The sequence below is a fragment of the Protopterus annectens genome, chromosome 14.part0 (assembly GCF_019279795.1).
Source record: "Protopterus annectens isolate FY-2018-M chromosome 14.part0, PAN1.0, whole genome shotgun sequence".
NCBI lineage: Eukaryota > Metazoa > Chordata > Ceratodontiformes > Protopteridae > Protopterus > Protopterus annectens.
In genome coordinates this window covers 352,919,842-352,939,787 of record NC_056748.1, presented here as the reverse complement: position 1 = coordinate 352,939,787, position 19,946 = coordinate 352,919,842, and the positions used below count along the sequence as shown (strand labels likewise).

At 43.8% G+C, this 19,946-nt stretch overlaps 1 protein-coding gene across 1 annotated transcript in view; it reads left to right on the top strand.

The window, feature by feature from the left end:
* The window catches only part of BAG3 (BAG cochaperone 3), a 349,139-nt gene that overhangs the window by 230,084 nt on the left and 99,109 nt on the right, over positions 1-19,946 (top strand). The window contains exon 3 of the mRNA XM_044056076.1: positions 12,567-12,935. Coding sequence (XP_043912011.1) covers positions 12,567-12,935 — 369 coding nt within the window. The remainder of the gene's footprint in view (positions 1-12,566; positions 12,936-19,946) is intronic.

Here is a 19,946-nt window from a genome sequence, read left to right as displayed (position 1 = left end):
CTGTTTTGATGAAAAATCTACAGATCATTGAAGGGGAAACTTTAAATGCACATTGGGCTGTTCATAGGCTGAGTATTTTATAGCACAGGTAAATCTGCACTTGCGTTGCAGTGATGAGCCCAGACCAAGCTGAGACAGGTCTGTAGGTAATGGAGTCTAACTTACATGAATACATTGTTAAAGACTTTGGTATCATTGCACTTTCAAGTGTTAGTGTGTAGAAGCAGTTTCATTTAATTATTTTTTCATAGGATCATAAAATCATAGCAGATTGCTAGGCTATTGACCCAGAGGTCATTTCAAGCCTAGTCATTTCATCCCAATGTAATGCCATAGAAATGTTGGTTAGTACCCAAGATTGCATTTAGTAATGACTGCCTATGTCCAGGAGGGTTGTGGGCGCTATTCCTGGTAAGAATTTATGGTGCCCCATTCACACATCCAGGTTCCTTTTGAACAGTGTCATAGAGGCACCCTGTTTTCCATGAGTAGGTAGCCTATCCCAGAGACGTGGCAGTCGCTGAGAGATAAATGTGTCCCTCCAGCATGTCCTATTTAAGGCCATATTTAGGTCCCTGGAACGGGTGGCCCTAGTCGCATTTGATTTACAGATTTGCAGCAAGTTCATTAGGTTTGGGTCTGAGATTGGTCTGTAAGCCAGGCATAAGTCATCCCTAAAAAGTTTGTGATACAGAGTAAAGTGACTGGGCCTTTAGTCAGTTGGTGTACAGCACGTGCTGGAGTCTCTTGATTTTCTTTAAGAAATCTCTGAGGTCTCTCCATTTGCTGCAGGTGCTTTGTACAGTACATGTCAAACGAGGCATTGTACTCAATTATGGGCCAGATTATTGCTGAGAATAGAGGGGTTATAACCCCTTTTGTTTTCAAGGTGATGCCTTTACTAATCAGGTGTGCTACATAGAAAGCCTACCTTACTACGGCAGACACATGGTGGCTGAAGTTAAGGTCGCGGTCATCTTGTGAACCCAAGTCCCTTACCACTTGGTGGGTACTTAGGGTATTGTTGATTTGATAGTGTGAAGGAACGTTGTGCTGCAAGGAATGATGATGCATTTCTTTGGATTCAGTTTGAGACCATGACTAAGACACCAGTTGGTGGTCTGCGTAAGACCCTCCTGGAGTATTCTGACATCATTTGGGGATTCAGTAATTGCACCCACTTTACAGTCATCTGCAAACTTGGTCAGCCCCATCCCCCTTAGTGTTGACCTGAACGTGTGAGAAGTGTATACCATACAGTAGGGGGCCGAGCACTGACCCTTGTGGCACCCCACTGGTAACACGTCTGCTGGTTGATGTCGTCTCCCACTTTGATAATGTGTGTCCGGTTTGTGAGCCAGTTAGCAACCCATCTTAAAACAAATGAGTTTACATTCAGTTTGCCAAGTTTATTGGTAATGCCCAAGTGTGGAATTGTATAGACAGCTTTTGCCAAGTTGAGGTATGCTATGTGCACAGATTTGCCATCATCAATGGCCCTGGTCACATTTTCAAAAAAAATCCACAAGATTTAACAGGCAGGATCTGCCTTAGATGACGCCAAATTGCATAGGATCCAGGGTTTGGAGGTCACCTATGTCATGTCTTTATTTATGAGGTCCATAATGATGCATTCCATGGCCTTACAGATGAGGCTGGTCAGGCTTATGTGTCTGTCATTCCCCAGGTCTGTTGCTAGGCCACTTTTGTGGAGGGGAATAACTGTTGCTGTTCTCCATTCCATAGGAACAAAGCCTGTGGTTAGACTATGATTGAAAAGAGTGCTTAATAGCAATGCTAATTCATGCTTTAGCCTATTTAGAAGACAGCCTGGGATGCTGACTGGTCCCATAGAGGCTGTGTTTTTTGCCTTGGGCAAGGCTTTGATGGCCTTTTCTTCAGATATGTAGGGGGGGCTGGGGCAAGGTTTATGATAGGTTTGGCGAAAATTTCACTGCCCATCCCCTCCAAATCTATCAGCTAACAGGTTTGCTATCTCTTTGGGCTCAGTGTGTGTGTGATACTGTTGGTCACTAGTTTTGCACATGCTTGGGTCCTACCTTTTTAGGTTACATACATAGCTGTAAAAGGCCTCATGGTCATCTTTGGCTGCGCTATGTTTTTCTCAGAGTCTTTTAGAGGATTTGACAAGTTGTCTTATCTGCCTGTTGAGGCAGAGGAGGGTGCATTTCCATTGTTGGGGTCTCACCTTTGTTTTCATGGACAGCAACCTTTTGCATTTATTGTTAAATTTGTTGATTCTGGAAACCCACCATGGCGGCTTGTTTTTACTTCGGGCTGTGGCTTTGATTCTTTCCAGTACAGCTAAGTCTGTACACTTATGCAAGTGATTGTACAGGGCTTTAGTGTAAGCTTTGTTGTAGTTACCACTTCCAGCTGGGAGTGGGGCTCGAGTGCATTTATATCTTCATCTAGGAGGATATAGTTTGCCTTGGTGATGTTTTTTAGTCTGATTTTGTCCTTTGTGAGTTCTGGTGTTAGTGTCCGCTCGAAGGTGACTGATTTGTGGTCAGATTTAACTAAAGAGGGTCCAACAGTTATGGTAGTGCATCCGTTTGACATGTTAGTGAGGACTAGGTCTAGTATGTTTGTTCCTTTTGTCGGGGTATGAATAGTTTGTTCCCAGCATTTGAGTTAACAGTGCAAGTATTCCTTGACTCTGTCAGGTTAGGGCTAGTGTAGGTTTCCCAGCTGATGGTGGGATAATTGAAATACCCCATAACCAGAGTGTTTGGTAATATTTGGATTTTCTCCAGTTTGGTCAAGTAGGCTTTGTGCGCATCATGACCCATGGAGAGGGATCTGTAACTGGCTATGGCTTGAAAGGGGGTCTTATCCCACCGTAACCTGAACTTGGAATAACTCCATGGAGTTGTCCAGTCTAACTAGACGGGAAGTGAATTTATTTTTAATATAGGGAGAAACACCACCTCATTTGGTTCTCACGTGTTCATTTTGCGATCTGAAGGTGTGGAAGGCATTACAGCCTTGCAAGCCCGAGGTTCTCTTTGAGGCCGTGAACCAGGTTTCTGTGACTGCACAAACATTTACATCTTAGTGATAGAAGTGCTTCCAGGGTGTGCACTTTTTGGTTTAAGCTCCTAGAGTTTAGCAGCATGACCCTTATTTTGTTATGATTGGCAAATTTCACATCAGTAAGTTTGTTTTAGAGACTGCCTAAAAAGGCACTATGGGGGAGGCAAGAGCCTTTGCCAGCAGCCGAAAGCCAAGAGCTGCCAGGTGCAAACCGTTTCTGGCAAAGCAGCAAGGTTTGTCAACCATGGCTTCCCAGGCTGGCAGAAACTGGATCTCCTTTGAATGACACCAAAACCTATACAAGTTATTGAAATCAGTCATTTTTTTATTTATACTGTTAACTCATTCTAGGTAAGGGTAATATGCTGCTGAAGGCTAGGGACATACCTTCCTGGGACATGTACTCAGAGCTCAGTCATGTGTCTTTTCATATAGTCCAGTCAGGTATGTCTCAGCTTGTTCACTCCAACATGAACTATGGCAGAGTCATAATGGTACTTGTTGCAGAGAGACCTGAGAGCATGTGTGATCTGATGAATCCTGGCACCAGACAGGCAGCTGACTGTGACTTTCTCCTTGTCCAGCAGGAAGAGTGGAACATCCGTATATCTCACTATTGAGTCTCCAGTGACTAGAAAATGTGTTTTTTGAGTGTTACACCTTATGGGCTTGGTAGGTGAGACACTGGTGTTGCTGTGTGTCGTGGGTGCTGTGGGAACTGTGTTAGTTGTAGCAGTGTAGTGTTTTTGAGGTCTTTGGTGTCTTTATAGTTTTTTGTGAGAACCTCTGCATATGTTGATTTTTTGTGTTGGATGCAAAGTCTGTGAGTAGTGTTACTATGTGCATGTATAGTGGTCGGTGGGTTGACCACCTCTTCCTTGTTACTGTTTTGAGTGCGAGAGAGCATGGATTGAAGATTCTTGAATTGCAGGGGAAATTTGCCTATTTCCATACTGTATTGATAATGTTGCATCTTTTGGCTTTTTCCCGGTTAGGGGGTCGCTACAGCGGAACTCCGGTCCGCTAATGATTGGCAGTTGATTTTTACGTGCCGAGTTGCCAGCCCTGACGCACAACCTTCAATGAAGGTACGCCCATTCACGCCCGTCTCCACGCAGAAGACGCTCGAACTGAGAATCGAACCGGACAGCGTCTTACTCTGAGACGACAATGCTACCGCAGCACCACCACCGCGGATTACGCTGTGTTGATAATGGATGATTGCAAAATATATTGGCATGACTATATCTCTTTTCTCCAGGGTGTCTCTGGTTGAATTTTTAGGAAAGGTGAACAAAGTTGAGGTATATGCAAATAAAACGTCTAGCAGTTAATGCAGAAGATTAAGGTTATGAGCTGCTGATAAGCTGCTTCCAGTAGTACAGGGTATTTTTGTCTGCCTACTGTGCAACTCTGAGCAAGTCACTTAATGAGGCAGTGTTCTGAAGCAGTTGGGAAGATGTTCATCGTGTTGCACTGCTGCAGTCATCACACTTGGGTTATCCTGCCATCAGGCGGTCCCGCAGTCGGCCAGAATTCCAAAGTCTTGGTCCGGCGTCAGTTGCTGTCGCTTCTTCCCTGACGTCAGTGCGCCAGGGGTATATAAGAGGCATCTGACGCCATTTTCTCCAGTCTTTCTTGCCGCGCGGTGCCCGAAGCAGAAGCAGTTCACAAGTGCCGGTCGGCCGACTCCTGACATTTTCAAATCGAATTTCAGACCGAAGTCTTCAATAAAGCTAAGTACCCCATTGGGGAACCTTTTCTTGCATCAGTCCGATGTCAGAAAAAGTTAACAACTGCATTTCTTGTGGGAAGCAAGTACCTCCTAAGGACTTTCATTCTTATTGTATTCCTTGCCTAGGCCCAGACCACGACGTCACAGGTTGTCAATTTTGTGCTAGGTTTAACAAACAAACTATTAAACGTCTGTTTGATTTCGCCCGACATTATTTTGTTAGGAAATTTAATTATACCATGTCATCGGAGCAACCGACGACTGGAATGCATAAAAAACGCAAAGATAAGGACAGGCAGCCGAGACCCAAACCAGACTCCGAGGCCTCTGCTAGGCCAGTCGCCAGTTCTCCGGTTTTCAGTGAGGCGCCTACACAGCCCCTGACTACCGTTGATTTAGAACCCCAGGCGGAATCCGATTCCCAAGCAGAGATTGCTAGGCCTCCACAACCTTTATCTTTAGGCCCTTCCGACTCCATGGCTGAAGGAGATTCCGGTGCAGTTGAAACGCTTTCAGTTGCAGAAGGTGTCTTCAGACTGACTACACTCACTATTAAATCCTATGCAAAGCTGAAAACTCCTTTAAAAGCAAAGAAGACTGTATAGCAGTCTCTAGTACAAGGCCCCATGCCTAAGAAACAGATGCTTAAGATGGCTGAAGACTTAATTACCCTAATCAGGGGTTCCTATCCCCCTCCTGATAAAAGGCCTAGACAGGAGGAGGACTACGCTTCCTCTGACGAGGTTTCAATTTCCTCAGATTCTTCTGAGGAACAGGAATACTCTTTTCCCCCTTATGAAGACTCTGATGCTAGAGTCTATTCCTTCAGCATCTCCCCCAGAAGACTACTCTTTTGGGGAAACTTTACATAGCATGAGGGAACATTTCCACTGGGAAGGCCAGGATTACTCTGATTCTAAGAAAAGTCTCAGAGAGTTCCTTTTACTACCCCAGCACAGACCATTTGCTATTCCACCCGTGTTAGACATTGTGGATGATGTTTATTCAGAATCTATCCTTAACCCAGATTCACTACCTCCTGCACCAGCCAAACCAGACAGGTACTACAGAGTCCTTGACTCACACAAATTCCTATATAAAATCCCTGTTGCTGACCCAGAAACCATTTCCCAGGGTCCCAAAGGGGTTAAGGCCTCTATTGCTAAAATCCTGTACCCTCTGAAAGGGATTCTAGAGCAATAGACAGACGGGGAAAGAAAGTATATACCTCAGCTACTCTAGCTATGAGGGCCTTAAATTGCCAGTTTCACATGCTGAAATATCAACAACATTTGTCTCAATTAAAACAAAAAATAATCACACATACAGAACAGCCTGATTACAAGGAAATGCAAGATTTGTTGGATGCAGCTGAACAAGTGGGAAAACGTACTTTGCAATGTGGATTTGATTCATTGGAAGCTTCTTGTAGAGCAGCAGTGACAGGGTCTGTCATACGTAGGCATGCTTGGTTAAAAGAACAAACTTTACCTGATCATGTTAAAGCAAAGTTATTGGATGCACCTTTACAGCAGGATGTTTTATTTGGTGTAAAAGCAGAAGAGGTTTTAAAGAAAATGGAGGATAAGGCAAAATCTATGCAGACAGTCAAGGATTTTTTACAGGTTCAACCCCCTCGTTTCAGCAGAAATTGGCCAACCAAAAACTGGTCCTTTCCAGCTTCTGACAGACCACAGAGGGGCAAATACAGACGCCCAAGGGGCAGAGATCAGACACAAGGCTCTTACAAGCCTCGACAATGGGGTGTCACAACACAAAAAGGAGGAGAAGACAAGTCTCAAACTATCAGAAGACAAACACAATGACTTTACCCCTCAGACTGCCAAGCAAATCCCTCTTGGCAGCTCCCTTGGGAGGAAAACTAGCACTTTTTGCAGACAACTGGCACATCATCACAAAGGACAAATGGGTCCTAAATATTGTATCTCATGGATACAGATTCCACTTTCACACTTTACCAAGGATAAAAGGAATGCCAAACCTGCCACCAAATCAATGGGCAGAGGCTCAAAAACAAATTACAGCTCTCATGGACATGAGAACCATTCAACAGGTTCCTACACAGGAGCAAGGACAAGGATTTTACTCAAGACTCTTTCTAGTTCCCCGAAAGGACAAAGCCTGGAGACCCATTCTGGACCTCTCAATTCTAAACACATATTTGAAAGTACCCAAATTCAAGATGCTAACACTACAGAAACTTCTTCCCATGCTGGGCAAGAAGGCTTGGCTAGTAACGTTGGACCTCAAGGAGGCATACCTGCATGTCCCTATCAGACAAAATTGCAGAAGATACCTCTGATTTATAGCAGGTTCAACCCATTACCAATTCTCTGCACTGCCCTTTGGCTTATCTACTGCACCCAGGGTCTTCACAAAATGCCTGGCACCAGTAATTGCATACTGCAGAGGAATTCAAATATATCCATAGCAGGACGACTGCCTTATTCAAGCAGAAAGCAAGGACATTCTTTTAAAGCATCTGGTGTTTGTCAAAAACCTATTAAGTTGCCTAGGGTACACAGTAAACAAAAAGAAGTCAAAACTAGTGCCCTTACAAGACAAAATATTCCTGGGTGCCAGCTTAAATACAACGGCCCAGATGGCTTATCTCATGCCAGACAAGTAAGGACAACTGACTCAATACTTCAAAATGATGGCAACAAAGATCCAACTCCCTGCAAGAAAAATTCTGCAGGCCTTGGGATTCATGACATCTTGCATACTACTAATACCATATGCAAAACTGCATATGAGGAAATTAGAAATTACATTGGTACCTGAAAAGCGTATGGACTCAACACAGCCACAGCTTGGAAACAATAATACCACTCATTCCCTGCCTTCAACAGGAGTTTCTATGGTGGGCTCAGGCATGTCACCTCAACAAGGGTCAGCTTTTTACCTTACCCACAGCCAGGCAAACTATAACAACAGATGCATTGGATTATGCCTGGGGAGCACACATGGCAGGACAGTGTATTCAGGGCAAATGGTCTGCAGATCAAAGGCATCTACATATCAATCAAAAAGAGATACTAGCTGTACAAAATGCCCTAACAGCTTTCAAGGACCTCCTACATCCAGGACAGCTCCTAATAAAGACGGACAACACCACAGTGATGTGGTACATAAACAAGCAAGGGGGCACACATTCCTACCCCCTATGCAGGCAAACAATGACCTTGTGGAACACCGCATTGACCTACCAAGTTCAGCTACAAGCACAATTCCTGCCAGAAAAGAAACACATTGGTAGACGATCTAAGCAGAAACATCATAGATCCTCACGAGTGGGAACTAGATCCACAAGTATTCGCAATGATAACTCAAAAATGGGGGAGCCCAGACATAGATCTGTTTGCTTCCCCCCAAAACTACCAACTACGGAAGTTTTGCACAAGGACATACCACACACTACCTTGGAAAGTGGATGCCCTCTCATTCAGTTGGAAAACATTAACAGTGTATGCCTTTCCTCCACTGCCTCTTCTGAAAACCATATTAGAGAGGCCACAAATGATGCTCATTGCTCCAGACTGGCCACGCCAACACTGGTATCCAATACTAAGGAACATGGCTCAAGGCCCACCATGGATTTTACCTCAAATTCCTCACCTGCTCACTCAGCAAAACAATCAGATTCTACACAGCCAGCTCAAGACTTTAAATCTGGCTGCATGGCAAATTACCTAAACAACCAGTCAACACTTTTCTCTAAAGCTGTTATGGATGTCATGCTGGAGGCCAGGAAGCCCAGCACCAGGAAAGCCTATTCAGACAAATGGAAAAGATTCTGCGCCTGGAACCAGGCTAAAGGCCAAAATCCCCTTGTCCCAAATATTCTTCAGATTCTACAATATTTAACTGAGATGTTGCACAAAGGACTTTCTTTTCATCTATTAAGATCCACACCTCAGCTATTTCAGCTCAATACAACACGGATCCTCCTATATTTTCACACCCATTACTAAGACAGTACCTCCGAAGGGCTAAGAACATAAGGCCGCCCCGGAGAGCACCAACACCAACTTGGGATCTCAACTTTGTTTTGGAAAAACTTACACTACCGCCCTTTGAACCAGTTTTTACAGCTGATTTACAGTTTCTATCATGGAAAACTGCACTGCTTCTAGCAATAACTTCAGCACGAAGAGTCTCAGAGCTACAGGCCCTAATGGCAGTGGAGCCTTTCATCATTTTTCATCAAGACAGAGTCGCTTTACGAACTAACCCTTCCTTTATGCCAAAGGTGGTATCCAGTGTGGCCCTAAACCAAACCATTAATTTGCCCACCTTTTATCCAAACCCCCAGAACAAAGGGGAAAGGCTCCTACACTCTTTGGACATTCACATTCAATTACGTTACTACTTGGATAAAACTAAGGCTTTCAGAAAATCTGACCAGATCTTTGTATCCTATGCTGCAGGATCACAAGGAAAGGCCATCTCAAAACAGACCATTTCAAAATGGATAGGACATTGTATCCGTTTCTGCTACACACACCATGGGAAACCTGTACTTGGTAACATTAGGCCCCATTCCACCAGGGCTACAGCAACATCAACAGCCTTCTTCAGAGGGGTACCAACCAAGGATATTTTGGAGGCTGCTTCTTGGAGTTCAGTGCACACCTTCACCAAGCACCATCACTTACCTCTATACTCTAAAACCAGAGCTGGCTTTGCCACTGCAGTTCTGCAGGGCCTACTAGCTTCTCCAAACCCTGTTTAGTTCCACCACCCATCCTTAGCTTTGGGATTCAACCCAAGTGTGATGACTGCAGCAGTGTAACACTATGAACATGGTACAGTTTTGTACCTACCATAAATGTAGATGTTAGAGTGTTCACACTGCTGCAGTCCAGGTTACAATCTCCATCCCCTCTGACCTAGCTGAACTTTTCTATACCTTTCTATCCTGTACTACCTTTGTGGTGTATTTGCTTGTAACTGAAGGTATTCCTTTTATATGTTTTATTAGCAATATGTATTGCCTACCTACTTGGGGGCACCTGACATCTGGGGCAAGAAAAACTGAAGATAATGGCGTTGGATGCCTCTTTTGTATACCCCTGGCGCACTGACGTTAGGGAAGAAGCGACAGCAACAGACGCCGGACCAAGACTTTGGAACTCTGGCCGACTGCGGGATCGCCTGACGGCAGGATAACCCAAGTGTGATGACTGCAGCAGTGTGAACACTCTAACATCTACATTTATGGTAGGTACAAAACTGTACTTTTGTCTGACTCCTCCAGTCTCCCAAACTGCATACTTGTGAACCTTAAAAGCTATACAAAGCCTGTAACTTTTGTTCACAGTGTGTAGATTATGTAAAGCTGTGCAAAGAGGATGCTTAGATTTAAAATATAACTCAAGCAAGAAAAAAAAAAGAACATTGGATCCTAAAAAAGGGGGAGAGAGAGATTTGTTTGAAAAAGTTTGTATTTACTACATATTTTCCAGCTCATTCCAAGATACCCATTTGGACATTTGGCATATACTAGGACTCTTTGTTTAAGTTTAAAGTGTGATTTGGACAGTTAAGCCTAGTCTTTGACTTCTTGATTATGTATTGAACTTCATGGACTGAGAGCACTTGTCTAGTAAACATTGCCTGTATATTTTCTGTAACTTCCAAATACTCTTAAGTTTGAGTTAAATAGATTACAGTAAATATCCATTTAGTGGCAGTAGCAAGACAAGGTAGCTCATATCTTGCGTTTTTTTAATTGATTTCTGACTTTTTAAATCTTTTATTTTGTACTTTTCAGTATAAATATGTATCTATGCATATGTTTAATTTTTGAAGTGTGTGTCTTTTTTAATTTTAAGTTTTGTCTTTTCGGCGTTTCCCAGTTAGGGGTCGCCACAGCGGAATTCCAGTCTGCTAATGATTGGCAGTAGATTTTTATGGTGCCAAGTTGCCAGCCCAATGCCCAACCTTCAGCGAAGGCACACCCATTCAAGCATGTCTTTTTGAGGCCACTCGACCGCGGGGTGGACATGCAAACTCCACACAGAAGGCGCTCCAGCTGAGAGTCAAAAGGGAGAACCTCTTGCTGTGAGGCAACAACGCTACTGCTGTACCGCCGCGGCTTCTTTTTTAACTTTAAGTAAAGCATGTTATTATTTAACTTCATCAGCTTGTGGCTGGTGGATTGTGCCGTAGTGTAAGTGTATGTGCACAAAACTATCGAAACTGTTGGTATTTGCTTTTGAAAAATATGTCCTAGATACCAAAGTATTTTGTTTTGCTTGGCTTATTTTAAAAGATGAGTATTTGTATTCTTGGCATGCTGGATTAGTATAGTTGGAAGAAGACTTTTACTGTAAAGGCAGAACAGGGTGGTAGCACTATAAAAGTATCATTAGCTCTTCCTGGGAAACTGTGTGGGTGTGTGTGTGTAAAAGTATCTTGGTGAAGTTTCCGTTACCTTTGGCAAGAGAACACTCAAAGGCAGTGAGCTGAGGGCAAGGTGGGTGAATTACTAGGATGCCAGTAGTTGTAACTCTGGTCTGAAGCTCTTCAGTCAAAAGCTTATTTGGATGTGACAGGTACTGGTCATAACCAGAGAGAACCATGTGTAGTTGCTGTGTTTTCTTCAGCTTACCCCTCACATGCTAGTCGGATAAGTGTTGGAGGTTGCAAGACCATACCCTTGGCTTTCCCATATTAATTGGTGGCACTGGGTAGGATTTAAAGCTTATTCATCACATTTTAATTGGTGGTAGCTTGTACTGTGCATATTCCATAGCAGAAGGAGTATTTACAGTTTATGTGATTCAAGTAATTCTAGCAGGTGATTGCACTCCCATTAGTTCGTATCTTGATGTTGTACCCAAATGCAGAGACTGAGACCAAGAAGATGAATGATGTAGAATAGTTATGTGAAGACCTCGTAACACCATATATTTCACATAATGTTCTGTGTTCGATGTTAGCATGCTGTCTCTACCCTCCCTCATTTTTCTAACCTGATTTTATGATCGTCCTTATGTAGTAATTTCTGTGGGAATAGCTTAAATAGTGCTTTAAGTGAATGACCGCCTGATTGTCCCCCTGTGATAAGCCAATGTGTAGTATATGTCTGGGTGTTTATGCAGATGGTTTCCAGGGTCTTGACTTTTATGAGACAGTCTCCACAGAGTGCAGTCAGATTTGATATTGCTTGGTTATTTCACCTTTTCTGCATTCAGAAGAGAAAGTAGGGAGCATGGTCTACTCTGAGCGTTTATAAAGGTGGTTTTCTGTTTATTTGTTGATTTTAATTTTGCCAGTCTCTCTTTGGACCTATTCTTGTGGGAGGTTTAAGGTATGTAAGATGTGATGATTTTTTAGCTCTGCTGTTTTCTTGTGCTGTCAGAATGTCATTTTTCTTTATCACTGTTTATTCCTCTTGGGCTAACAGTTGTTCACTGGAAAACATGCATGCAATTTTTGTTCATTCTTCTAGTGCTTACTGATGGAATAGTAGCCTCATACTGCAAATTATGTTTGAGGTCATCTTACATGCACAGTATAATGAATTGCCACAGGACTCATGCAAGTAATCTGATGGTGTTTCTGTTTAGTCTCTTGAGTGTGGCTTATGTAACAATATCCCGTACTAATGATGGTGTTTGGATTTGGGTATAATTTACAGGTAATTGCAGTGGCACTGTTTTTATGGTAATCATTCTCTGTTTTCAAAAATAAGTATATTACGTCTTAACTGTGTTAACATAGACTTTGTTTGGTTTTGTTGCAGCATTATCCTGAAAATGTATCAAGCTATCGGACAAGCCCATCTCAGCAGACAAGCAGGCCCAGTAGCATGGGCAGCCCCTCCCTTCTCCCTGGCTATATCTCTATTCCAGTGATCCACGAACAGTCACAAACCAGGCAGCCCTCACAGTTCTTCCACCAAACACAGAAGAAGCACTACCCACCACAGCAGAGTCCGCACGTAACAGCCCATCAGCCAGTCTTTCATAAAATTCAGTCCGATGTTGCTGATCAGCTGCCAAGACGATCTCAGTCCCCATTGCGACCAGCTCAGAAAGCCTCTTCCAGTCGTGAAAGTTCTCCAGCTAGAGTTAGCTCACCACGTCCGTCACAAAGTCCTGTACAAGTTCAGGTACTTAAACATACTACAGAGTGATATACAGAATGGAGATGTGTAGGACCTGGCTTTTTTATCAGTTGGAGCTGTTATGTTTTTAACATTCTGGTTAATTTTATAGCATCAGCAGCTTTTTAATCCACCTATTCAGGATAAAGTTATGATTTCACTTGATATTCATTTTCTGAAAAAGGCACACTGAATTGCATTTTGCTTTTAAATATTTAATTAGAGATCCTTGGTGTGACTTATTTATGTGTACATGATTTACTGACTTCCTTATAAATTCTTTTTGCATTTGTTCTTAATTTGATGTCTTTTTCTTTCTTCCTCATGAATGGGTCTAGGATCCGACTCTGCCGCATCTGCCAGACATTGGATCTGAAACACGAGCTCCTTCCCCTACCCATAGTGCCCTAATCCATCGTCAGATCTTGTTTGCTGCTATCAAAATAAGACAGGTGATCCATACTTGAGCAGTAAGCTAATTTTTTGGGGTGCTATGTAGCCTTTTCTTTCTTGGCTGTAGCTCTGATTTTGTTTTCTATTAACTTCTGTCTACTTTCCTTCCTCCCTCCAGTTTTTCACTGACTAGAGCGCTCTTTCATTTTTTTTCCCTGTTCTCTTCCCTTTCTGGCACCATTTTCAGTACTTGGGCCTGTGCAGTTTCTATAGTTTCAATATATATGTGTATATAGATCTTTTGTTTACTTTTTTTTTTTTTTAAGTAGTAGTAGTTATAGTATTTGGTTTAGTGTAACCTCTGTAGTTGTACCTGTTTGTGATTGTTTATCCCCTCTTTTCAGGGTACTGTTATTTTACTGGATATGTCTGAGAAACCTGACAAACCAACTGGTTTCAAAAAGTGCACTTGTGGCATAAGATTCCCAATTCTGATGCCACAAGACGTGTGTATATTGTCTTGGAGCAGACCACCTTGATTCACCTTGTGCTGTTTGTGCAACATTGAATCCCAGGGCGCTCTCAGATAGAAGAAACCGATTGATTCTGAGGGGAGTTCTATCATCTGACTCTGGGGCTCACCCCCCCCCCTCTAAAGTTTTGCAGCCAACCTCGCAGTCTAGAAACAGGTCCATTCCCAGATCTCCGAGGGTTTCTTCAGAACTCACTGAGAAGTTGAAGAAACTCTTGGATCTGACACCATCTGATCCGAAGACGTTTGGCCGACCCTCAAATTTACAGCATTCTTCAGATCTGACTGGTCCAGCCCATAGTGTTAGCTCTCCTTCTCCATCCACCTCTTTGGATCCTAAGACCACGGATCCAACTAGCAGAGGTCACTCTCCTGAACTTGTGCTGAAGCCGGTCTCTCCAGCCTGCCATCGCAGTTGTTTGAGACTCCGAAGAAGCAGTCCCGGACTTTGTCATTGGCTTTGTCCAGATCTTCAGAGAGTTTTTTAGACACATTCTTCAGTCTGAAGAAGTCCAATGTGGATGAAAGCGCTTGCTGTTTGATGTGGAAATCTTGTCATTAAAAGAGAATTTCGTACTTTGGCTTATTTCTTCGGTTTTGGTTTTTTTTTTTTTTTTTATTTCCGGTATTGGGTGTGCTTTTTGGACAGTCTTTTAAAGAGTTTGACAGAGGCAGACATGGACAGGATGATGCTGAGATTCCTTGGGGCTTAGATCCAGATGGGGTCCTGCCATTTCCATCCCCTCTCAGATCTGTGAGCACACCTGCCCAACCGGTACCATCTCCTTCTTCGGTCCGATTTGTGGTTTCAGAGTCCCAGGATCCAAGATCCTCAAGAGGTTCAGCATCGGATCTGGGAAGCTTCCTTCCTCAACTCTTACAGTATCCCTGACAAGTTCTGCTCCGATACCTTTGGACCAGGGCAGGTCTCAAATCGGTGAGGTCAGTGTCTGGTCATAGGGGTTTAGTTTGACTCCTACTTTGTCAGATCCTTCCCTTCCCCTCAGTGCCTCAGCCCTGGACAGCTCAGTTATGATCCTCTCCTGAGGACTTGTATCCAGGGTTGGCCCCGGCCTTCCTTCTTTGGCTGCTTTGGCTCCAAGGAAGGGGGAAGAAGTTTCTCCAGGTACATCAGCCTTCCCTGTAATAGAAAGGGCTTTCTCTTTGCATAGAGAGATGTCCTTTCTACTCTCGGATCCTATCCCCCGCCCCTCATCGGGTCCGAACTCTGAGCCCATCATCATTGCTTCTCAGGGTCAGCCAGCTAAGGGGAGCCTTCACACAGGATGTTCATCGTGTTACACTGCTGCAGTCATCACACTTGGGTTATCCTGCCGTCAGGCGGTCCCGCAGTCTGCCAGAGTTCCAAAGTCTTGGTCCGGCGTCGGTTGCTGTCGCTTCTTCCCTGACGTCAGTGCACCAGGGGTATAGAATATGCATCCGACGCCATTTTCCCCAGTCTTTCTTGCCGCATGGTGCCCGAAGCAGAAGCAGTTCGCAAGTGCCGGTCGGCCGACTCCTGAGATTTTCGAAGTCTAATTTCAGATCCGAAGTCTTCAATAAAGCTAAGTACCCCGTTGGGGAAACCTTTTTCTTGCCTCAGACAGATGTCAGAAAAAGTTAATAATTGTATTTCTTGTGGGAAGCAAATACCTCATAAGGACTTCCACTCTTACTGTATTCCATGCCTAGGCCCTGATCACAACGTCACTAGTTGTTGGTTTTGTGCTAGATTCAACAAACACACTATAAAAAGACGTTTTGATTTCGCTTTACACTACTTTGGCCGAAGGTTCGATTATACCATGCCGTCGGATAAACCGACGACCTCAATACCGAAAAAACACAAAGACAAGGATAAAGACATGCATCCGAGGTCCAAAACCGAAAACAAAACCTCTTCTAGGCCAGTCGCCGGTTCTCAGTGAGGCGCTTTCGCAGCCCCTGACACCCGCTACCTCAGAGCCACAGGCCGCTTCCGACTCCCACGTGGAGACATCTAGGCCTCTGGAAACTCAAGGTATTGGGCCTATGGAAACTAATCCCTCAGATGGGTCTGGAGCCGCTGAGCAGGCATCGGCTTCTGAGGGTGTTTTCAGACCTTCACAACTTACCATTAAAATAACAGCCAAGACAAAGGTACCATTAAAGACAAAGAAACAAGTTCAGCATTCTTCTGAACAGTCCTCCATGCCTAAAAAGTAGATGCTTAAAATGGCCGATGACCTCGTTACTCTAATCAGGGGTTCCCATTCCCCTCCTGAGAAAAGGCCTAGGCAGGATACAGACTATGACTCCTCTGATCAGGTTTCCATTTCCTCTGATTCCTCTTCAGACCAGGGATACTCTTTACCCCCCTATGAGGACTCTGATGCTGAGGAATCTATCCCTTCAGCCTCTCCTCCTGAGGATTTTTCTTTTGGGGAAACTTTACATACCATGAGGGAACATTATTCCGCCTGTGCTAGACATTGTGGATGATGTGTTCTCTGAATCCAGCTTATCTCCTGCCTCTTTGCCCCCTGCTCCAGCCAAGCCAGATAGGTATTAGAGTCCCTGACTCTCAAGTTTCTTTAAAAAAAACCTTCTGCTGATCCAGAAACTATTTCACAGGGTCCAAAAGGGGTTAAGGCTTCTATTGCAAAAAATCCAGTACCCTCTGATGGAGATTCCAGAGCTTTGGATAGATGGGGGAAGAAAGTATACACGTCTGCAACTTTAGCAGTAAGAGCTTTAAATTGCCAGCTTCACATGCTTAAGTACCAACAATATTTAATGGCTCAGTTAAAACAGAAAATGCTTGCTAGCTCAGAAGCTCCTGATTGTAAGGAAATGCAGGATTTATTGCATGCAGTTGAACAGGTGGGAAAACATACTCTGCAATGTGGTTTTGATTCTTTAGAGGCCTCTTGTAGAGCCACAGTTACAGGTTCTGTTATTCGAAGACCTGCTTGGTTAAAAGAACAGAGTTTACCTGATCATGTTAAGGCAAATTTATTGGATGCTCCTTTACAGCATGATACCTTGTTTGGTGTTAAGGCAGAAGAGGTGTTAAAGAAAATGGAGGATAAAGCTAAATCTATGCAAACAGTCAAAGATTTCTTACAGGTACAGCCACCTCGGTTTAGCAGAAATTGGCCAACAAAAAATTGGTCCTTTCCAGTGTCAGGCCACAGAGAGGCAGATACAGACACCCAAGAGGCAGATCTCAACCCCAAGGCTCAAACAGACAATGACAGTGGGGCACCTCAACCCCAAAAGAAGGTGAGGAAAAGTCTCAGCCTTACAGGAAACAGTCCCAATGACTTCCCCCTTCGTATGCCAAGCACTTCCCTTTTGGCAGCCACCTTAGGGGGGAAACTAGCACTTTTTTCTCAAAATTGGCAAACAATCACCCAAGACAAATGGGTTCTGAATATTGTGTCTCAAGGATACATGTTCCACTTTCACACTTTACCAAGGCTAAAGGGAATGCCAAACCTGCCACAAAATCAATGGGCAGAGGCTCAAAAACAAATTTCAGCCCTCATGGACATGAGAGCCATTCAAAAAGTACCACAGCAGGAACAAGGACAAGGATTTTACTCAAGACTCTTCCTGGTCCCCAGAAAGGACAAAGCCTGGAGACCCATACTAGACCTTTTAACTCTAAATACTTACCTGGATTTTCCGAAATTCAAAATGTTGACACTACAGCAGCTTCTTCCCATGCTGAGCAAGAAGGCTTGGTTTGTTACTCCGGACCTCAGAGGCATACCTGCATGTCCCTGTCAGACAAGATTGCAGAAGATACCTCAGATTCAAAGCTGGTACAGTGCACTACCAATTTTCTGCACTGCCCTTTGGCTTACCTACTGCGCCCAGGGTCTTTACAAAGTGCCTGGCACCAGTAATCGCATTTTGCAGACAAAAAGGAATTCAAATATATCCATACCTGGACGACTGTCTCATTCAAGCAGAGAAAAAGGACATTCTTCTAAAGCATCTGGCATTTGTAAAAAGGCTGCTAATTTCTCTAGGGTACACAGTAAACGAAAAGAAGTCAAAACTAGTGCCCTCACAACAGATAATATTCCTGGGTGCCAGCTTGGATACAACGGCCCAGATGGCTTATCTCAAGCCAGACAAACAAGGACAACTGATGCAATATTTTCAATTACTGGCAAAAGTCCCATCTCCCTGCAAGAGAAATTACTTGCCCTGGGATTCATGGCATCCTGCATACTACTAATTCTATATGCCAGACTGCATATGAGGAAATTACAATGGTACCTAAAAAGTGTTTGCTCTCAACACTCTCACAATTTAGAAACAGTAATACCAATAATTCCCTGCCTACAACAGGAGTTTAGTTGGTGGGCACAGACCCTCAACAAGGGTCAGCTTTTCACTCAACCCACAGCCAGGCAGACTCTAACAGATGCTTTGGATTACGCCTGGGGAGCGCACATGGCAGGAAAATGTATTCAGGGCAAGTGGACCTCAGACCAAATGCATCTTCATATCAATCAAAAAGAGATGTTGGCTGTTCAAAATGCCCTAACAGCGTTCAAGGACTTTCGCATCCAGGACAATTATTATTAAAGACAGACAACACCACAGTAATGTGGTACCTAAACAAGCAAGGGGGCACTCATTCTTATCCCCTATGCAGGCAAGCCATGACCTTGTGGAACACAGCTCTAACTTATCAAGTTCATCTGCAAGCACAATTCCTGCCAGGAAAGAAAAATACTCTGGCAGACGATCTCAGCTGAAATATCATGGACCCTCACAAATGGAAATTGAATCTGCAAATCTTCAGCATGGTAACGCAAAAATGGGGGTGCCCAGACCTAGATCTTTTTGCCTCCCCACTGAATTGCCAACTACAAAAATTCTGCACAAGGACTTACCACATACAAGCGTGGAAAGTGGATGCTCTTTCATTCAGCTGGAAAAGCCTAAATGTTTATGCCTTCCCACCACTGCCTCTCCTTTCAAAGGTACTCCTAAAAGCCAGACAAGAAAAACCACAGATGATCCTGATAGCTCCAGACTGGCCACGCCAGCACTGGTACCCAATCTTAAAGAACTTAGCTCAAGGCCCACCATAGATTTTGCCTCAAATTTCACACCTTCTGACTCAACAAAATCAGATCCTGCACGGTCAGCTCAAAACCCTAAACCTGGCTGCATGGCAGATTCATTAGTCAGACAGGCAACACCTCTCTCTAAAGCTGTTATGGATGTCATTTTTGAGGCCAGGAGGCCTAGCACCAGGAAATCTTACTCAGAAAAATGGAAGAGATTCTGTGCCTGGAACCAGGCTCAAAGCCTTGACCCTCTTGTCCCAAACATTCCTCAGATTTTACAATACTTAACTGAGATGCTGGACAAAGGCCTATCCTTCTCATCAATTAAGATCCATGCCTCTCCCATTTCAGCTCATTACAACACGGATCCTCCTTTATTCTCTCATCCCTTGCTAAAGCAGTACCTCAGAGGGGCTAAAAACATAAGACCGGCCCGGAGAGCACCAACGTGGGACCTCAATTTTGTTTTGGAAAAACTGACCTTGCCACCTTTTGAGCCAGCCAATACAGCCGATCTAAAATTTTTATCATGGAAAACAGCTCTGCTCCTGGCAGTAACTTCAGCACGAAGAGTCTCAGAGCTACAGGCATTAATGGCAGTGGAACCTTTTATAATATTTCATCAGGACAAGGTTTCTTTAAGGACAAACCCTACCTTCATGCCAAAGGTAGTATCTAGTGTGGCTCTTAACCAAACCATCCGTTTGCCAACTTTCTATGCAAACCCCCAGAATAAAGGGGAGAAACTTCTGCACTCTTTGGACATACACAGGCAGCTACGCTTCTACTTGAACAAAACAAAAGCTTTCAGGAAAACTGAGCAACTGTTTGTAGCATATGCTGCAGGATCACAGGGCAAGGCTATCTCAAAGCAGACTATTTCCAAATGGCTAGGACACTGTATTCGTTACTGCTACATACAGCATGGAAAATCAGCCCCTAATAACATTAGGCCACATTCTTCCAGAGCAACAGCTACTTCAACAGCCTTTCTCAGAGGAGTACCAACCAAGGACA